Consider the following 18527-nt stretch of genomic DNA (forward strand, 5'->3'; position numbering starts at 1 on the left):
TATATCAATGGCCTGGATTATACTGTCATAGAAACTACTCATTTGTGCTTATACAAAATATTAATCAATCCTTGAACTCTTCCTAATAGACAAAAAGAAACATGTTATCTTCATTTCAGAGTTATATTGGAGAGACTAAATGGTAGAATCTAGGACATGCAATAGTTCATAGGTGAATTTAAAATTAGAATCAAATTTAAAAAAATTAGAATCAAATTAAGCGCAAAAGTATATCTTTCACTTTCACAAAGATATGAAAGCATTCTTTGTAATTAGATAGAGAGTACATATGATAAGTTTTATTATAAACCAGAGGTTTACTTGATCTGTATACAAAATCCTAAGAGAATTTTTAATGAATTAAGTGCTTTTTCTTTTATGAAAAGACTTGCTCCAAATTTACTAATCTTGTCAGGGATGACAAGTAGCTTACTTAACCACCTTCTAGCTGATTTTTTAAATCATATTTAATTTGTCCCTTCAAAATACAAGTGATGTTTAATAATGAGTAAGAGAAATTTATGTTATGGATAGGTCATTTTGAAAATGGATAGAAGAATTTCTATCTTGGTATGATTTTGCTGCTGAAAATGACACATAGCTCATTTTTTAAAACTTTCTCATTTATATACTTGAAAATCTGGAAATAAGTTTCTAATTGTTCTAAAATCTTACAGTTAAAAGTGTTTCATCTGGCTGAGAATCTTTTGTTAAAATGTAGAAGTGCCCCAACGTCTAATGTCAGCAAGAACAACTGACTGACATTACGATAGAGGGAAAATTTAACTAGTCACAATTTAATAGAAACCTCTGCATAACACTCATGGAATTAAAGGCTGAGACTTATTATTTAATAAAGACAGTCAATTATGCACTTCTTCAGTTTTGATTCATGTTTCTTTGTGAGCTATCATTTTAGAGTGACAGTCTTTAAAAGCAAGTGCTGAAGCTGACCTTCAAATGACTTTACCACTAAGTATTAACTTGTGATTATAAAAAATTATGAAGGCTGTTCTCTCACATTTTACTAAAAATTATCTTAAAGTGTTTTTTACTTCAGCCTGTTCCACTGTTTGCATGTGTGTTATACACATAAGTTATATACAAAAGACAAAGATCTTTTTGCTGAGACACATAGTGGACAGGGTTTGAGGATCAGTGTTTTTGCCCATCAAGCAGCACAGAGTAGATGGAATTTATGACATAAAGGAAAAAACAAAACAAAACTGAAGGTAAGAAAATGAATCAAGAAAATGAATGATGGGTGGAACAAAAGCAAACTTTTTCATTTTTATATAGTTATGGCAGTTAATATGGATATACACAGTTCCTTTGGGAATTGATAATCTTGCAAGGTTTCTACACACTATAACACCATAATGTAGTATTAAAATAGAGGTATATTAAGGCACTTTCTAAATAAGCCTGTATTATTATAAAGATTGAATTCAATAATATAAAAAATTGAGTAAATGATTCCATGGAGATAAATACCTAATAGTAAATTATTTACCGAAGAAGGAATTAATGTAGCAATACCATAAGACAACAGTGCTGGAATGTTCTTTCTTTCTTCATTCAATAAGTATTTATTAAGTCTCATTATGCGACAGTACTCTGTTACCCTTTTTCTTAATTTTGATTGTCTTCCAAGTCATAGAAATTTCTCCTAAGTCTGGGGATCCCCTGGATTCAGTCTTCCAGTCTTTACATATGTGCGCCTCAACTCTTGGTGTTATATATTTACAATATATTCATAGACTGATATAATGTAATGCTTCATAAATAGCATTTCCATATAACATCACAGTCTCTGCCTTTCAAATTCCTTTTTTAAAAAATTTTATTTATTTGAGAGACAGAGAAAGACCAAAAGAGACAGAGACAGAGCATGAATGGAGGGGGTGGGAAGAGAGAGAAGCAAACTCCTTACTGAGCAGGAAGCCAGTCACAGGGGTCCATCCCAGAACCCTGGGATTATGCCCTGAGCTGAAGACACCTGCTTAACTGACTGAGCCACCAAGGCACTCCTTAAATTTCAAATTTAAGCAATATTTAACCCACTGAGCCACCCAGGCGCCCCAAATTTAAGCAATATTTAAATGAAATAAGTTCCTTTACCAATTTTGTAAGATCAAATATTTGTATATTGTTTAATTATAGTAAGAGATTCCTGTGTGAATCTAGATTATAATTAAGACTAGGCAGTAGGAGTAAATGCAGTAAACTATGTATTTAGAAATTATTATTTCATGCTGTGCTGGCTAAGAAGTCCACAGGTTCAGGGGCACTGGGGTGGCTCAGCAGTTGATCACCTGGCTCTTGATTTTGGCTCAGGTCATGGTTCAGGGCCATGAGATCTAGCTCCACATCTGGCTCTGTGCTCAGTGGGGATTCAGCTTGGGATTCTCTCTCCCTCTCCTTCTGCCCCTCCCCCAACTCATGTGTATGCTCTATCTCTAAAATAAATAAATCTTAAAAAAAAAAAAAAAGGAAAAGAAGTTCACAGGTTCAGTTCTTCAGAATTGCAGAAGAATTCTATTTGTCCTAAAAATGATAGACTAATATATATGGTGGCATCTTATCTTTCTTCCTAATATCATGTTTCTGTCATCCCTCAGCCAGGCAGGAACACCAACATAAATACTTAAAATGTTCACATTCCAGACTAATACTATTAAGGAAAAAAAATCAGTATACTGAGTAAAGCGTAAAGATAATAATTAGAACTTGAAACTTTTGATCATCTCTGAAACTTCATTCCTAGTGCAGGAACATACTACATTTAAAAATCCCTACAGGGGCGCCTGGGTGGCTCAGTGGGTTAAGCCACTGCCTTCGGCTCAGGTCATGATCTCAGGGTCCTGGGATCGAGTCCCGCATCGGGCTCTCTGCTCAGCGGGGAGCCTGCTTCCCTCTCTCTCTCTCTCTGCCTGCCTCCGTCTCCATCTACTTGTGATCTCTCTCTCTGTCAAATAAATAAATAAATAATCTTTTAAAAAATAATAATAAAATAATAAAGTAAAAATCCCTACATATCGGGGCGCCTGGGTGGCTCAGTAGGTTAAGCCTCTACCTTCGGCTCAGGTCATGATCTCAGGGTCCTGGGATCGAGCCCCACATTGGGCTCTCTGCACAGCAGGGAGCCTGCTTGCTCCTCTCTCTCTGTCTGCCTCTCTGCCTGCTTGTGATCTCTCTCTCTATGTCGAATGAATAAATAAAATCTTAAAAAAAAAAATCCCTGCAAATCATTTGAGTAATAATATCACAAAAGTTCCCAGTGTGCCCTCCTAACCTCCTGCTTCAGTTGGATAGTCATTACCTAGTCTCTCCTTGAAGAAAACTCCCAGCAAAGCAAAATATAATTTCACAAACCCCTATAAGTACATACATGGCGCTGAAGTTCAATGTTACTATTGTTAATTTCATTGCTTATCTTCAAAAGCCATTGTTGAATCATGTTAAATATTTGTGCTTGAAGTACCCTGAAGGAAAAAAATCAAGTAAAATAAATATAAGATATAGAGTATAAAAGCCTATCAACTAAAAGAAAAGTTTTTATTTGGGTGGGCCTAGAAATGTTGGTGTTGACAACTCTTTGAGAATTCAGAGAAAGGGAAATGAAAGCCCTGAATTACCTGGTATAATGGCTTACTCATTATCACAGCCTTCCTAACCCTGGGCAGGTAGCAACTGGCATTATGCACTTTAAACAAGGTGAATCTTATGTTCGGTGCTAGCTCTCTAGTATAAAAACTCACCCTCGTTCCCTTTACATTCACTTCTAGGCAGTGAGGCCACAAAGTGAAGAGAATCAATTTTGAAATTCTCAAGAGATCAATTTCCAACATGAAAGTGTGAGGAGCAAAGTTGATCCGTGCCACCCCCCCTGCACCCCTCCCAACCCCCCCCCCCCACCAAGTGAGGCTGGTGAGAATTACTTAAAAAACAAAACAAAACCAAAACACTGAAAGCCTCTGGAAACATCCTAAGGACAAAAGAGCAACTGAAGAAACATGTGTTCAAGACAATCTATGAAAACTCAATAAGAAAGGTATTTTCTTAAAGGCCTGTGGTATTTAAAACAAGCCTTCTCTCTCTCATTTTCTCTCTCTCTCTCTCTCTCTCTCTCTCTCTCTCTCCTCTCAGCTCAGTAAGGCAAAACTCCACCCCAGACTGCTGCAGCCAAGAACACAGAACTCCCTCCCTCACCCGTCGGAAGGCTTTCTTCCCGGGAGGCACCAGACTTCCAAGGCTTCTTACATGACCCCAGCTACCTATTGCTGAGGCTACATACTGGGAAAATGTAGCTGAGAAGTGGGGATTCCCTTCTGTCCAGAAGAAAGCTGTGGGAACTTACGGGCCAGAATCCACATCCATATACTGAGGAACAGTACCAATAATGTTTATCGATGTATCCAACTGCGATTTCATTTCATTAACTTTTCCATTAAGTCTTTCCCATTCTTCATGAAGCATTTCAGGAAACTGCAGGCCATTTACCAACTTGAAAGAACAGAAGTCTAGAGAACTAACCAAACTTGAAAGAATTTTAGATAAACCTAGAAAAGTGAGGAAAGTACTAACTTTAAAAAGCGTTCATAAGTCTACCATTGCAATAATAAATTACAAAAATACCAACGGGGAGGGCCTTATCTTCTTTTCATCTTTTTATTACCCTACAGTTTGCCTAGCAGGGAACCTTGCAAAGAGTAGTTCTTAAACAAATGGTCAGTAAATAAACACAGTGCAGTCAGTGCTTTTCTGACTTTCGGACTAGTTGTTTCTTTGACCACAGTTTATACTCTTAAGTTTCTTGTCTTCTCAGCAGAGAACCAAATGCAGAAACTACAAATTACAGTTTTCTATAACAGGCATTAAATCACTCAGTCATTCTGTTAAGACAATGATGATAAGCAGCTCCTTTGTGACCATAGGGTAGTTAATAACAGAAATGAGAATGGTTTAACACTTGAGTCATTTTTTCGGTCATTGTTCAGGTTTTCATAAAGCTTATTGTTTTGGTCTGAACAAGGATTGAGTCTGGATCCTAATCTTTGACAAATTCACTGTGAAATCATGGTAAAATATCACCTCTATACTTTAGTCTTAACTCATTGGCAAAATAAGAGATGATATGCTCCCATCTCAGGGGCACCTGGGTGGCTCAGTCAGTTATGCATCTGCTTTTGGCTCCGGTCATGATCACAGGGTCCTGGAATCGAGTCCCACATCAGGCTCTCTGCTCAGCAAGGAGTCTGCTTCTTCCCATTCTCCCTCCTACTCTTCCTCTGTGTTCTTTCTTTCTCTCTCTCTCTCTCAAATAAATAAATAAAATCTTTAAAAAAAGAAAAGAAATGCTCCCATCTTAGAGATTTATAAAGAGAAATGGTTAAAAACTAAACTTTTTTTGTCCTTAATGAAATATTTTACTAATGAAATATTTTACTAATGAAATATTATGAAATAATTTAATGAAATATTATGAAATATTTTACTTCATTAGGAAATTTTGATCTCTTATGAGTATTCAATAATTTCACTATTCATTCATCATTTTGACTTCCTCATTTATTTTAAACCATTTACTACTTCATTTTTTTCTCTTCCTGCTATATATTTTCATGGGAATTATTAGCTTCTTATCTCTAACTATATTACTGATGCCATAGATAATTAAGATTCCATTTTCCCAATGAAGTAGTTTTATGTTGAACAACAGTGCCAGGCAATGAACCAGGATTGCCCTAACATTTCACTGCTTATTCTTTTTTTTTCCCTTTTTTTTTTTTAATTTTAAGTAGGCTCCATTGCTCAACATGGGCCTGAACTCATGACACTGAGATCAAGAGTCACATGCTCTACCAAGTGAGCTCTCCAGGCAGCCTAGCTGAGAAGGATTCCTACATAACATATGACACAGTGAATAAAGTCATCATTCTCATGAAATACAGTATCACTCAGAGTCTCAGATTATCTCCAGGATTTCTCACATACAATGTCCAACATCAATCAGAAACAGTCAAGAATGTGAAAAGAATTGACTCTTATGAGTCAAGACAAAATACAGACAATAAAAAAAGACCTATAGGAGAACCAGATAGTACCAAATTATCCGGCAAGAATTTTAAAAATTAACTGTGAGCAGAACAGAAAACCAAAAAGTATATCCACACTTATATGGTCAATTAATCTATGACAAAGGAGGTAAGTATATATGATTGACAAAAGACAATCTCTTTGATAAATGGTACTGGAAAAACTGGACAGCTGCATGCAAAAGAATGAAACTGGACCATTGTCTTATACCATACACAAAAATAAACACAAAATGGATTAAAGACTAAATGTAAGACCTGAAACCATAAAACTCCTAGAAGGAAACAGGCAGTAATCTATTATAAGTGATCAAGATGGCTGGTACTGGCACAAGGACACACATCCATATCAATGGAATAGAATTCAAAGTCCAGAAATAAACCCATACATCCATGATCAACTAATTTTTGACAAGAGTGTCAAGATCATTAAATGTGGAAAACATGGTCTTTCTAACAAATGGTAGTGGGATAACTGAATATCCACATGCAAAAGAAGGCTTTACTTCATACTATATACAAAAATTAACTCAAAATGGTCATATATCATAATATAAGAGCAAAAACTACAAAACTCTTGGATGAACACATAAGGGTAAGCTTCATGACTTTCAATTTGGCAAAGGATTCAAAGATATGACACTGAAAGCACAAACAAAAAAAAAGAAAAAAAGGTAAATTGGACTTCATCAAAATTTAAAATTTTGGACTGCAAAGGACACCATCCAAAAAATGAAAAAATAGCCCATGGAGTAAGAGAAAATATTTACAATTCATATAGCTGAAAAAAACACTTGTATATAGAGTATATAAAGAACTCTAACAAATCAGTAACAGAAAGACAAAAAACAAACAAACAAAAAAACATGGACAAAGGATCTGCATAGACATTTCTCCAAAGAAGATATATAAATGGCTAATAAGCCTTAAAAAGATGCTCAACATCAATAGTCATCAGGAAAACATGAATCAAAACCATTATGAGATACTACTACATACCCACTCATATGGCTAGAATCAAAAGTCAGACAACAAGTGATGGCAAGGATGTGGAGAAATCAGAGCCCTCATACACTGGGGGTCGGTATTTAAAACTGTGATAATGGTGGCACAAGTCCATGAATGTACTAAAAATCATCAAATTATATACTTTTTTAAAAGGTTTTGTTTATTTATTTGAAAGACAGAGAGAGCATAAACTGAGGGAGAGGCAGACTCCCACTGAGCAAGGGATTCTGACTTGGGGCTCGGTCCCAGGACCCTGGGATCATGACTTGAGCTGAAGCCAGATGCTTAAGTGACTAAGCCACCCAGGTGCCCCCAAATTATATACTTTAAATGGGAAATTGTACTGCATATGAATTATCTCTCAAAAAAAGTAGTGCTCAGGGACACCTGGGTGGCTCAGCCGGTTAATGGTTGCCTTCAACTCAGGTCATAATCCCAGAGTTCTGGGATCCAGTCCTGATCCCAGCCTGTTTCTCCCTCTGCCTGCCATTTCCCCTGCTTTGTGCTCTCATTCTCTCTGATTTAAAAAAAAGAAGAAGAAGAAAAGAAAAAAGAAAAGAAGCAGTGCTCAATACTTTATTTTGTTTTTTTTTTTTTAAGATTTCATTTCTTTATTTGACAGAGAGATAGAGAACACAAGTAAGCAGAGCAGCAGGCAGAGGGAGAGAGAGAAGCAGGCTCTCTGCTGAGCAGGGAGTCCGACGCGGGGCTCGATCCCAGGACGCTGGAATCATGACCTGAGCCGAAGGCAGCCACTTAACCAACTGAGCCACCCAGGCACCCTTGTTTGATTTTTAAAACTGTATGTAACATTATTTAGATTTTAAATATTAATTGTATTACAAATAATAATCATGATTAAAATGCTTTATAATGTCAAACAACATGTCATTGTTTTTTTCTTACCATTATCCCCATTTATTCTTATTTCAAATTCTTTATAGAGTCTTCCTATGGTTTTCACAATTTCCTGCATGTACTGTAGCTCTGGTGGCATATCCCCCTCCATACTTTTGTGGCGATTCAATATCCCAAACCCAATATCTGTCCAGTTTTCCTGTAAATGTTTAATAATCTTGAGAGAATCGTATTTTGACACTAGCAAATACCCAGTATACTTGTCTTTATCTTCAGTTAACACCTAGAGAATGAAAGGGGGTGAGGAAATTAGACTATTATTCACTAATGATTTCATCAAAATCTACCCAAGATCCTTATTTCTCAATGACTGCCAATTATTTTAGAGTTATATACCCTATTATTACTTGTTCATACAATTTTTTCATGTGACATGAAAAATGATTATTATTATTATTTTCAAAATTAAAGCCATTTAAGTGTCTGCCTTCAGCTCAGGTCACAATCCCAGGACCCGGGCGCCTGGGTGGCTCAGTGGGTTAAGCCGCTGCCTTCGGCTCAGGTCATGATCTCAGGGTCCTGGGATCGAGGCCCGCATCGGGCTCTCTGCTCAGCGGGGAGCCTGCTTCCTCCTCTCTCTCTGCCTGCCTCTCTGCCTGCTTGTGATCTCTCTCTGTCAAATAAATAAAATAAAATCTTTAAAAAAAAAAAAAAATAATCCCAGGACCCTAGGATCAAGCTCCAAAGCTCAATCCCTGCTCAGCAGGGATACTGCTTCTCCCTCTTCCTCTGCCTGTGGCTCCCTCTGCTTGGGCTCTCTATCAAATAAATAAATAAAATCTTTTTTAAAAAATTAAAGTGAATTTAGATTAATTATAATACCCTGTAAGATAACCCATATTTTACCAGATGAAAATAATTATATTAAATCCTATATGGATAAAAATTAATAACAAGCAAATTAGGACCAGAATGTTTAATTACTGAGCATGTTTAATTACTACCTGCTTCAGTGAGGATATCACCTATCTGTTTACATGATCCCCATTGGACTGGGAAAGTTGCTAGAATGTAAAGGTTGTGTTTTATTTGTCTAGCCCAGAGTCCAAGTCCTATAACAAAGTGTAATTGACAGAGATGTGATTCAGATAATGCAAACGAATCACCCCTGCTTCAAAAAGAGTAATCAGCACAGGGAAGCCATGTAGCAGAGCAATTAGGAGCAAGGATTTGGGGGATGGAGAGACCTGGACTTATTCTGACTCCACCACTTAACCATTTATAGACAACTCAGGCAAGTGACTTAACATTTCTAAGCCTCCCTTTCACGTCTGTGAGACTGGGAATAAAAAACCTGCATCAGGTGGTTGCGGTGAAAAGTACCACACTGTGGAAAGCACCTCCAACCCAACAGGGTAAGTGCTTAATGAAGGCCGATTATTATTATTCCTATGAAATAAAGCTGTGTGATTCTTTTTCAGTCTTATCTATGAAATGTCAAAATTGCCAGATAAACAGAGTCACTAAACCTGCTACATTAAAACAGGACTACAAACATCTTCAATTCTGAGACTATTCTGCTCCTGCCTTTCCAGAAGATAAGAAAACAGCTTCCTGGGATCTGGAGGAGACTTCGTCAGGCTGAGTCTGACACTCACTTTGGAGGTATTTCAATATCTTACATGGTTTCCTTTGTCAGCCTGCTATGACATTATAGTAATTTGATTAATGAAAGCTATTTTCAAAGCTCCAACTCTTTTAAGGAGATGTTACTAATAAACCAAGTGTAGTATACACCTACAGCGGAATAGTCTTCAGCCTTTGAAAGGAAGGAAATCCTGACACAGGCAACCAAACAGACAAGCCTTAAGGACATTTTGCTGAAGGAAATAAGCCCATTACAAAGGGACAGATACTATGGACAGATATGTCCAGACATATGGTGTCTAGCATAGTCAAATTTGACTATTTTTGACACACAGAGAGAGAGACATCAAGAGAGGGAACACAAGCAGGGGGAGTGGGAGAGGGAGAGGCAAGTTTCCTGCTGAGCGGGGAGCTGGATGCTGGGCTTGATCCCAGGACCCTGGGATCATGACCTGAGCCCAAGGCAGATGCTTAATGACTGAGCCACCCCAGGTGCCCCTAGCATAGTCAAATTTGGAAAGACAGAAAGTGGAATGGTGGTTGCCAGGGACTGGGGGTTGCCAGGGACTGGGGGAGGAGGAAATAGACGGGGTTCTTGGGTAGAGTTTCAGTTCAAGAAGACAAAAAAATTCTGGCATGGATGGTGGGGGGGATGTACGACAAAGTAAAAGTACTTAATGTCCCTGAACTATACACTGAGAAATGACTAAGATGGTCAATGTGATGTCATGAATATACTGTACCACACGTTTTTAAAAAGACGGTATGAGGGGCGCCTGGGTGGCTCAGTTGGTTGGGCAGCTGCCTTTGGCTCAGGTCATGATCCCAGGGTCCTGGGATCGAGTCCCGCATGGGGCTTTCTGCTCAGTGGAGAGCCTGCTTCTCCGTCTGCCTGCTGCTCTGCCTACTTGTGCGCTACCTCTCTCTCTCTGTCAAATAAATAAATAAAATCTTTAAAAAAATTTAAAAATAAAATGAAACGAAAAGATCGCAAGAATTTTAAAAGTCCAAGTTGTCCTTAAGACAGAAGGAAGGTACAGGAGAGGCACAAATGTCACATCTGATGATTAGAGGATAAAATCAGAACTACCCTCACTCCCACCCAACTATCATTTCCCAGTTTTTTCCGGCAGCCTAAATTTATTTGCCTCAAAAATATAAAACAGAACTGAAAAGAAAAAATGTTGGTATATTTTTAAAGCCCCTGGAATCTTGCTATTTTCTTTGTCTTTCATAAAACACAGTATGGCATTTTGAAAGGATGAGGTGTGACTCAGTTGTAGGCGATGAGCAGCAAGCTTACAGACAGCATTCTGATTACCAAATGTTTTATGAGAAAGTCTTACCTTTTGCCACTGATTGAAGTCTGCAATAACTGATTCAAATGTATTTTCTTTATTAAGAGATGAAATGTCTTTTCTATTGGAAGAAGGAAAAGGAGTAAGAGCAGGCTCTCAGAACAATGTATCAACAAAGAAAACCATGAATCCACACACTACAGAACAATATTAGGTTTCTCCTGAAGGGTTTTCAAACATGCCTTCCATCCTCATAAGCATTCATCTTTACATTTACAAACATAAATATACGTTCAGGCTCCAACCAGCCCTAAGCAATCAAGTTACAGGGTTGGAGATCATGCAAGTATCAAAAGGGTGCTCCCTTTCGGCCATCCAAAATTAGATCATCTTAAGAGCAATTCCTGGAGGAGGAGTCAAGATGGCGGAGAAGCAGCAGGCTGAGACTACTTCAGCTAACAGGAGATCAGCTAGAAAGCTTATCTAAATATTGCAAACACCTACAAATCCATCGGCAGATCGAAGAGAAGAAGAACAGCAATTCTAGAAACAGAAAAACAACCACTTTCTGAAAGGTAGGACTGGCGGAGAAGTGAATCCAAAGCGACGGGAAGATAGATCCCGTGGGGAGGGGCCGGCTCCCGGCAAGCAGCGGAGCAACGGAGCACAAAATCAGGACTTTTAAAAGTCTCTTCCGCTGAGGGACATCGCTCCAGAGGCTAAACCGGGGTGAAGCCCACGCGGGGTCAGCATGGCGTCAGGTCCCGCAGGGTCACAGAAGGATCGGGGGTGTCTGAGTGTCGCAGAGCTTGCGGGTATTGGAACAGGGAAGCCGGCTACAGAGACAGAGTGGACAGTGAGCTCGCAGCTTGGGGGTACCTTGAACCGGTCTCACGCTCGGTGAGCTCGGAACTCGGCCGGAGATCAGGCAGACGGGAGTTACTGGGCGCTGTTCTCTGAGGGCGCACTGAGGAGTGGAGCCCCGGGCTCTCGGCTCCTCCAGGCCTGAGACCAGGAGGCCGCCATGTGTATTCCTGTCCTCCGGAACTCTACGGAAAGCGCTCAGGGAACAAAAGCTCCTGAAAGCAAACCCGAGCAGATTACTTAGCCCGGCCCCTGGTAAGGGCGGTGCAATTCTGCCTGGAAAAGACACTTGAGAATCACTACAACAGGCCCCTCCCCCAGAAGATCAACCAGAAATCCAGCCAAGACCAAGTTCACCTACCAAGGAGTGCAGTTTCAATACCAAGGAGAGCAGCAGAATTCCAGAGGAGGAGAAAGCAAAACACGGAACTCATGGCTTTCTCCCTATGATTCTTTAGTCTTGCAGTTAATTTAATTTTTTTTCTTTTTCATTTTTTCTCTTCTTCTGCTAAAAATTTTTTAACCTTTACCCTTTTCATTCTTAACGTTTTTTAACTAGTTTATCTAATATATATATTTTTTCTTTTTTATACTTTTCTTTATTCATTTTCTTTTTTTAATTCTTTTCTTTCTTTCCTTTTTTTTTTCTTTCTTTCTTTCTGAAACTTGTTTTATCCCCTTTCTCCCCCCTCACAATTTGGGATCTCTTCTGATTTGGTTAAAGCATATTTTCTTGGGGTTGTTGCCACACTTTTAGTATTTTACTTGCTCCTTCATATACTCTTATCTAGACAAAATGACAAGGCAGAAAAATTCACCACAAAAAAAAGAACAAGAGGCAGTACCAAAGGCTAGGAACCTAATCAATACAGACATTGGTAATATGTCAGATCCAGAGTTCAGAATGACAATTCTCAAGGTTCTAGTCAGACTCGAAAAAGGCATGGAAGATATCAGAGAAACCCTCTCGGGAGATATAAAAGCCCTTTCTGGAGAAATAAAAGAACTAAAATCTAACCAAGTTGAAATCAAAAAAGCTATTAATGAGGTGCAATCAAAAATGGAGGCTCTCACTGCTAGGATAAATGAGGCAGAAGAAAGAATTAGCGATATAGAAGACCAAATGACAGAGAATAAAGAAGCTGAGCAAAAGAGGGACAAACAGCTACTGGACCACGAGGGGAGAATTCGAGAGATAAGTGACACCATAAGACGAAACAACATTAGAATAATTGGGATTCCAGAAGAAGAAAGAGAGAGGGGAGCAGAAGGTATACTGGAGAGAATTATTGGGGAGAATTTCCCCAATATGGCAAAGGGAACGAGCATCAAAATTCAGGAGGTTCAGAGAACGCCCCTCAAAATCAATAAGAATAGGCCCACACCCTGTCACCTAATAGTAAAATTTACAAGCCTTAGTGACAAAGAGAAAATCCTGAAAGCAGCCCGGGAAAAGAAGTCTGTAACATACAATGGTAAAAATATTAGATTGGTATCAGACTTATCGACAGAGACCTTGCAGGCCAGAAAAAGCTGGCATGATATATTCAGAGCACTAAACGAGAAAAACATGCAGCCAAGAATACTATATCCAGCTAGGCTATCATTGAAAATAGAAGGAGAGATTAAAAGCTTCCAGGACAAACAAAAATGGAAAGAATTTGCAAACACCAAACCAGCTCTACAGGAAATATTGAAAGGGGTCCTCTAAGCAAAGAGAGGGCCTACAAGTGGTAGATCAGAAAGGAACAGAGACAATATACAGTAACAGTCACCTTACAGGCAATACAATGGCACTAAATTCATATCTCTCAATAGTTACCCTGAATGTTAATGGGCTAAATGCCCCAATCAAAAGACAGAGGGTATCAGAATGGATAAAAAAACAAAACCCATCTATATGTTGCCTCCAAGAAACTCATTTTAAGCCCGAAGACACCTCCAAATTTAAAGTGAGGGGGTGGAAAAGAATTTCCCATGCTAATGGACATCAGAAGAAAGCAGGAGTGGCAATCCTTATATCAGATCAATTACATTTTAAGCCAAAGAATATAATAAGAGATGAGGAAGAACACTATATCATACTCAAAGGGTCTGTCCAACAAGAAGATCTAACTATTTTATTTTATTTTATTTTTAAATTTTATTTATTTATTTGTCAGAGAGAGAGAGAGGGATAGAGAGTGAGCACAGGCAGACAGAATGGCAGGCAGAGGCAGAGGGAGAAGCAGGCTCCCTGCTGAGCAAGGAGCCCTATGTGGGACTCGATCCCAGGACGCTAGGATCATGACCTGAGACCCGAAGGCAGCTGCTTAACCAACTGAGCCACTCATGCGTCCCAGATCTAACAATTTTAAATGTCTATGCCCCCAACGTGGGAGCAGCCAACTATATAAACCAATTAATAACAAAATCAAAGAAACACATCAACAATAATACAATAATAGTAGGGGACTTTAACACTCCCCTCACTGAAATGGACAGATCATCCAAGCAAAAGATCAACAAGGAAATAAAGACCTTTAAATGACACACTGGACCAGATGGACATCACAGATATATTCAGAACATTTCATCCCAAAGCAACAGAATATACATTCTTCTCTAGTGCACATAGAACATTCTCCAGAATAGATCACATCCTCGGTCCTAAATCAGGACTCAACCGGTATCAAAAGATTGGGATCATTCCCTGCATATTTTCAGACCACAATGCTCTGAAGCTAGAACTCAACCACAAGAGGAAGTTTGCAAAGAACCCAAATACATGGAGACTAAACAGCATCCTTCTAAAGAATGAATGGGTCAACCGGGAAATTAAAGAAGAATTGAAAAAAATCATGGAAACAAATGATAATGAAAACACAACGGTTCAAAATCTGTGGGACACAACAAAGGCAGTCCTGAGAGGAAAATATATAGCGGTACAAGCCTTTCTCAAGAAACAATAAAGGTCTCAGGTACACAACCTAACCCTACACCTAAAGGAGCTGGAGAAAGAACAAGAAAGAAACCCTAAACCCAGCAGGAGAAGAGAAATCGTAAAGATCAGAGCAGAAATCAATGAAATAGAAACCAAAAAAACAACAGAACAAATTGATGAAACTAGGAGCTGGTTCTTTGAAAGAATTAATAAAATTGATAAACCCCTGGCCAGACTTATCAAAAAGAAAAGAGAAAGGACCAAATAAATAAAATCATGAATGAAAGAGGAGAGATCACAACTAACACCAAAGAAATACAATTATAAGAACATACTATAAGCAACTCTACACCAACAAATTTGACAATCTGGAAGAAATGGATGCATTCCTAGAAACATATAAACTACCACAACTGAACCAGGAAGAAATAGAAAGCCTGAACAGACCCATAACCAGTAAGGAGATTGAAACAGTCATTAAAAATCTCCAAACAGGGGCACCTGGGTGGCTCAGTGGGTTAAGCCTCTGCCTTCGGCTCAGGTCATGATCTCAGGGTTCTGGGATCGAGCCCCACATCGGGCTCTCTGCTCAGCAGGAAGCCTGCTTCCTCCTCTCTCTCTGCCTGCCTCTCTGCCTACTTGTGATCTCTATCTGTAAGGTGAATAAATAAAATCTTAAAAAAAAAATCTCCAAACAAACAAAAGCCCAGGGCCAGACGGCTTCCCGGGGGAATTCTACCAAACATTTAAAGAAGAACTAATTCCTATTCTCCTGAAACTGTTCCAAAAAATAGAAATGGAAGGAAAACTTCCAACCTCATTTTATGAGGCCAGCATCACCTTGATCCCAAAACCAGACAAGGATCCCATCAAAAAAGAGAGCTATAGACCAATATCCTTGATGAACACAGATGCGAAAATTCTCACCAAAATACTAGCCAATAGGAGTCAACAGTACATTAAAAGGATTATTCACCACAACCAAGTGGGATTTATTCCAGGGCTGCAAGGTTGGTTCAACATCCACAAATCAATCAATGTGATACAACACATCAATAAAAGAAAGAACAAGAACCATATGATACTCTCAATAGATGCTGAAAAAGCATTTGACAAAGTACAGTATCCCTTCCTGATCAAAACTCTTTAAAGTGGGGGTGCCTGGGTGGCTCAGTGGATTAAAGCCACTGCCTTCAGCTCAGGTCATGATCCCAGGGTCCTGGGATCAAGCCCCAAATTGGGCTCTCTGCTCAGCAGGGAGCCTGCTTCCTCCTTTCTCTGCCTGCCTCTCTGCCTTCTTGTGATCTCTGTCTGTCAAATAAATAAAATCTTAAAAAAAAGAAAAGAAAAAACTCTTCAAAGTGTAGGGATAGAGGGCACATACCTCAATATTATCAAAGCCATTTATGAAAAACCGACCGCAAATATCATTCTCAATGGAGAAAAGCTGAAAGCTTTTCCACTAAGGTTAGAAACATGGAAGAGATGTCCATTATCACCACTGCTATTCAACATAGTACTAGAAGTCCTAGCGTCAGCAATCAGACAAAAAAAGGAAATTAAAGGCATCCAAATCGGCAAAGAAGAAGTCAAATTATCACTCTTCACAGATGATAGAATACTATATGTGGAAAACCCAAAAGACTCCACTCCAAAACTGCTAGAACTTGTACAGGAATTCAGTAAAGTGTCAGGATATAAAATCAATGCACAGAAATCAGTTGCATTTCTCTACACCAACAACAAGACAGAAGAAAGAGAAATTAAGGAGTCAATCCCATTTACAACTGCACCCCAAACCATAAGATACCTAGGAATAAACCTAACCAAAGAGGCACAGAATCTATACTCAGAAAACTATAAAGTACTCATGAAAGAAATTGAGGAAGACACAAAGAAATGGAAAAATGTTCCATGCTCCTGGATTGGAAGAATAAATATTGTGAAAATGTCTATGCTACCTAAAGCAATCTACACATTTAATGCAATTCCTATCCAAAAGTACCATCCATCTTTTTCAAAGAAATGGAACAAATAATTCTAAAATTTATATGGAACCAGAAAAGACCTCGAATAGCCAAAGGAATATTGAAAAAGAAGGCCAAAGTTGGTGGCATCACAATTCCGGACTTCAAGCTCTATTACAAAGCTGTCGTCATCAAGAAAGCATGGTACTGGCACAAAAACAGACACATACATCAATGGAACAGAATAGAGAGCCCAGAAATAGACCCTCAATGCTATGGTCAACTAATCTTCGACAAAGCAGGAAAGAATGTCCAATGGAAAAAAGACAGCCTCTTCAATAAATGGTGTTGGGAAAATTGGACAGCCACATGCAGAAAAATGAAATTGGACCATTTCCTTACACCACACACAAAAATAGACTCAAAATGGCTGAAGGACCTCAATGTGAGAAAGGAATCCATCCAAATCCTTGAGGAGAACACAGGCAGCAACCTCTTCGACCTCAGCCGCAGCAACATCTTCCTAGGAACATCGCCAAAGGCAAGGGAAGCAAGGGCAAAAATGAACTATTGGGATTTCATCAAGATCAAAATCTTTTGCACAGCAAAGGAAACAGTTAACAAAATCAAAAGACAACTGACATAATGGGAGAAGATATTTGCAAACGACATATCAGATAAAGAACTAGTGTCCAAAATCTATAAAGAACTTAGCAAACTCAACACCCAAAGAACAAATAATCCAATCAAGAAATGGGCAGAGGACATGAACAGATATTTCTGCAAAGAAGACATCCAGATGGCCAACAGACACATGAAAAAGTGCTCCATATCACTCGGCATCAGGGAAATACAAATCAAAACCACAATGAGATATCACCTCACACCAGTCAGCATGGCTAAAATCAACAAGTCAGGAAATGACAGATGCTGGCGAGGATGCGGAGAAAGGGGAACCCTCCTACACTGTTGGTGGGAATGCAAGCTGGTGCAACCACTCTTGAAAACAGCATGGAGGTTCCTCAAAATGTTGAAAATAGAACTGCCCTATGACCCAGCAATTGCACTACTGGGTATTTACCCTAAAGATACAAACGTGGTGATCCAAAGGGGCAGGTGCACCCGAATGTTTATAGCAGCAATGTCCACAATAGCCAAACTATGGAAAGAACCTAGATGTCCATCAACAGATGAATGGATAAAGAAGATGTGGTATATATACACAATGGAATACTATGCAGCCATCAAAAGAAATGAAATCTTGCCATTTGCGACAACATGGATGGAACTAGAGCGTATCATGCTTAGCGAAATAAGTCAAGTGGAGAAAGACAACTATCATATGATCTCCCTGATATGAGGAAGTGGTGATGCAACATGGGGGCTTAAGTGGGTAGGAGAAGAATAAATGAAACAAGATGGGATTGGGAGGGAGACAAACCATAAGTGACTCTTAATCTCACAAACCAAACTGAGGGTGGCTGGAGGGAGGGGGGTTGGGAGAAGGGGGGTGGGGTTATGGACATTGGGGAGGGTATGTGCTTTGGTGAGTGCTGTGAAGTGTGTAAACCTGGCGATTCACAGACCTGTACCCCTGGGGATAAAAATATATCATATGTTTATAAAAAAAATTATAAATTAATAAATAAGAACATGGAATAGAATTTAGTCCCAGGAAGGAAATTAGAAATCATGTAGTCCAAATACCTCATTGTCCCCCTCTTTTTAAAGCTGAGATTTAATTGATACAAGTTTCAGTTGTACAACAGGATGATTGGATATTTGTATATATTAAAATGATCACCACAGTAGGTCTGGTTAACATTCATCACCACACAGTTAAAAGTTTTTTTTCTTGTGATAA

The 18527-nt window shown here is 38.9% G+C and overlaps 1 protein-coding gene across 1 annotated transcript in view; it reads right to left on the minus strand.

Moving 5' to 3' along the window:
* AXDND1 (axonemal dynein light chain domain containing 1) overlaps positions 1–18527 on the minus strand; it is a 112300-nt gene that overhangs the window by 34584 nt on the left and 59189 nt on the right. Inside the window, exons 15-18 of the mRNA XM_044267314.1 lie at positions 10958–11030; positions 8013–8247; positions 4361–4562; positions 3392–3485 (exon numbers count right to left, since the gene is read on the minus strand). Of these exons, the coding sequence (XP_044123249.1) occupies positions 3392–3485; positions 4361–4562; positions 8013–8247; positions 10958–11030 (604 nt within the window). The remainder of the gene's footprint in view (positions 1–3391; positions 3486–4360; positions 4563–8012; positions 8248–10957; positions 11031–18527) is intronic.

The sequence above is a fragment of the Neovison vison genome, chromosome 10 (assembly GCF_020171115.1).
Source record: "Neovison vison isolate M4711 chromosome 10, ASM_NN_V1, whole genome shotgun sequence".
NCBI lineage: Eukaryota > Metazoa > Chordata > Mammalia > Carnivora > Mustelidae > Neogale > Neogale vison.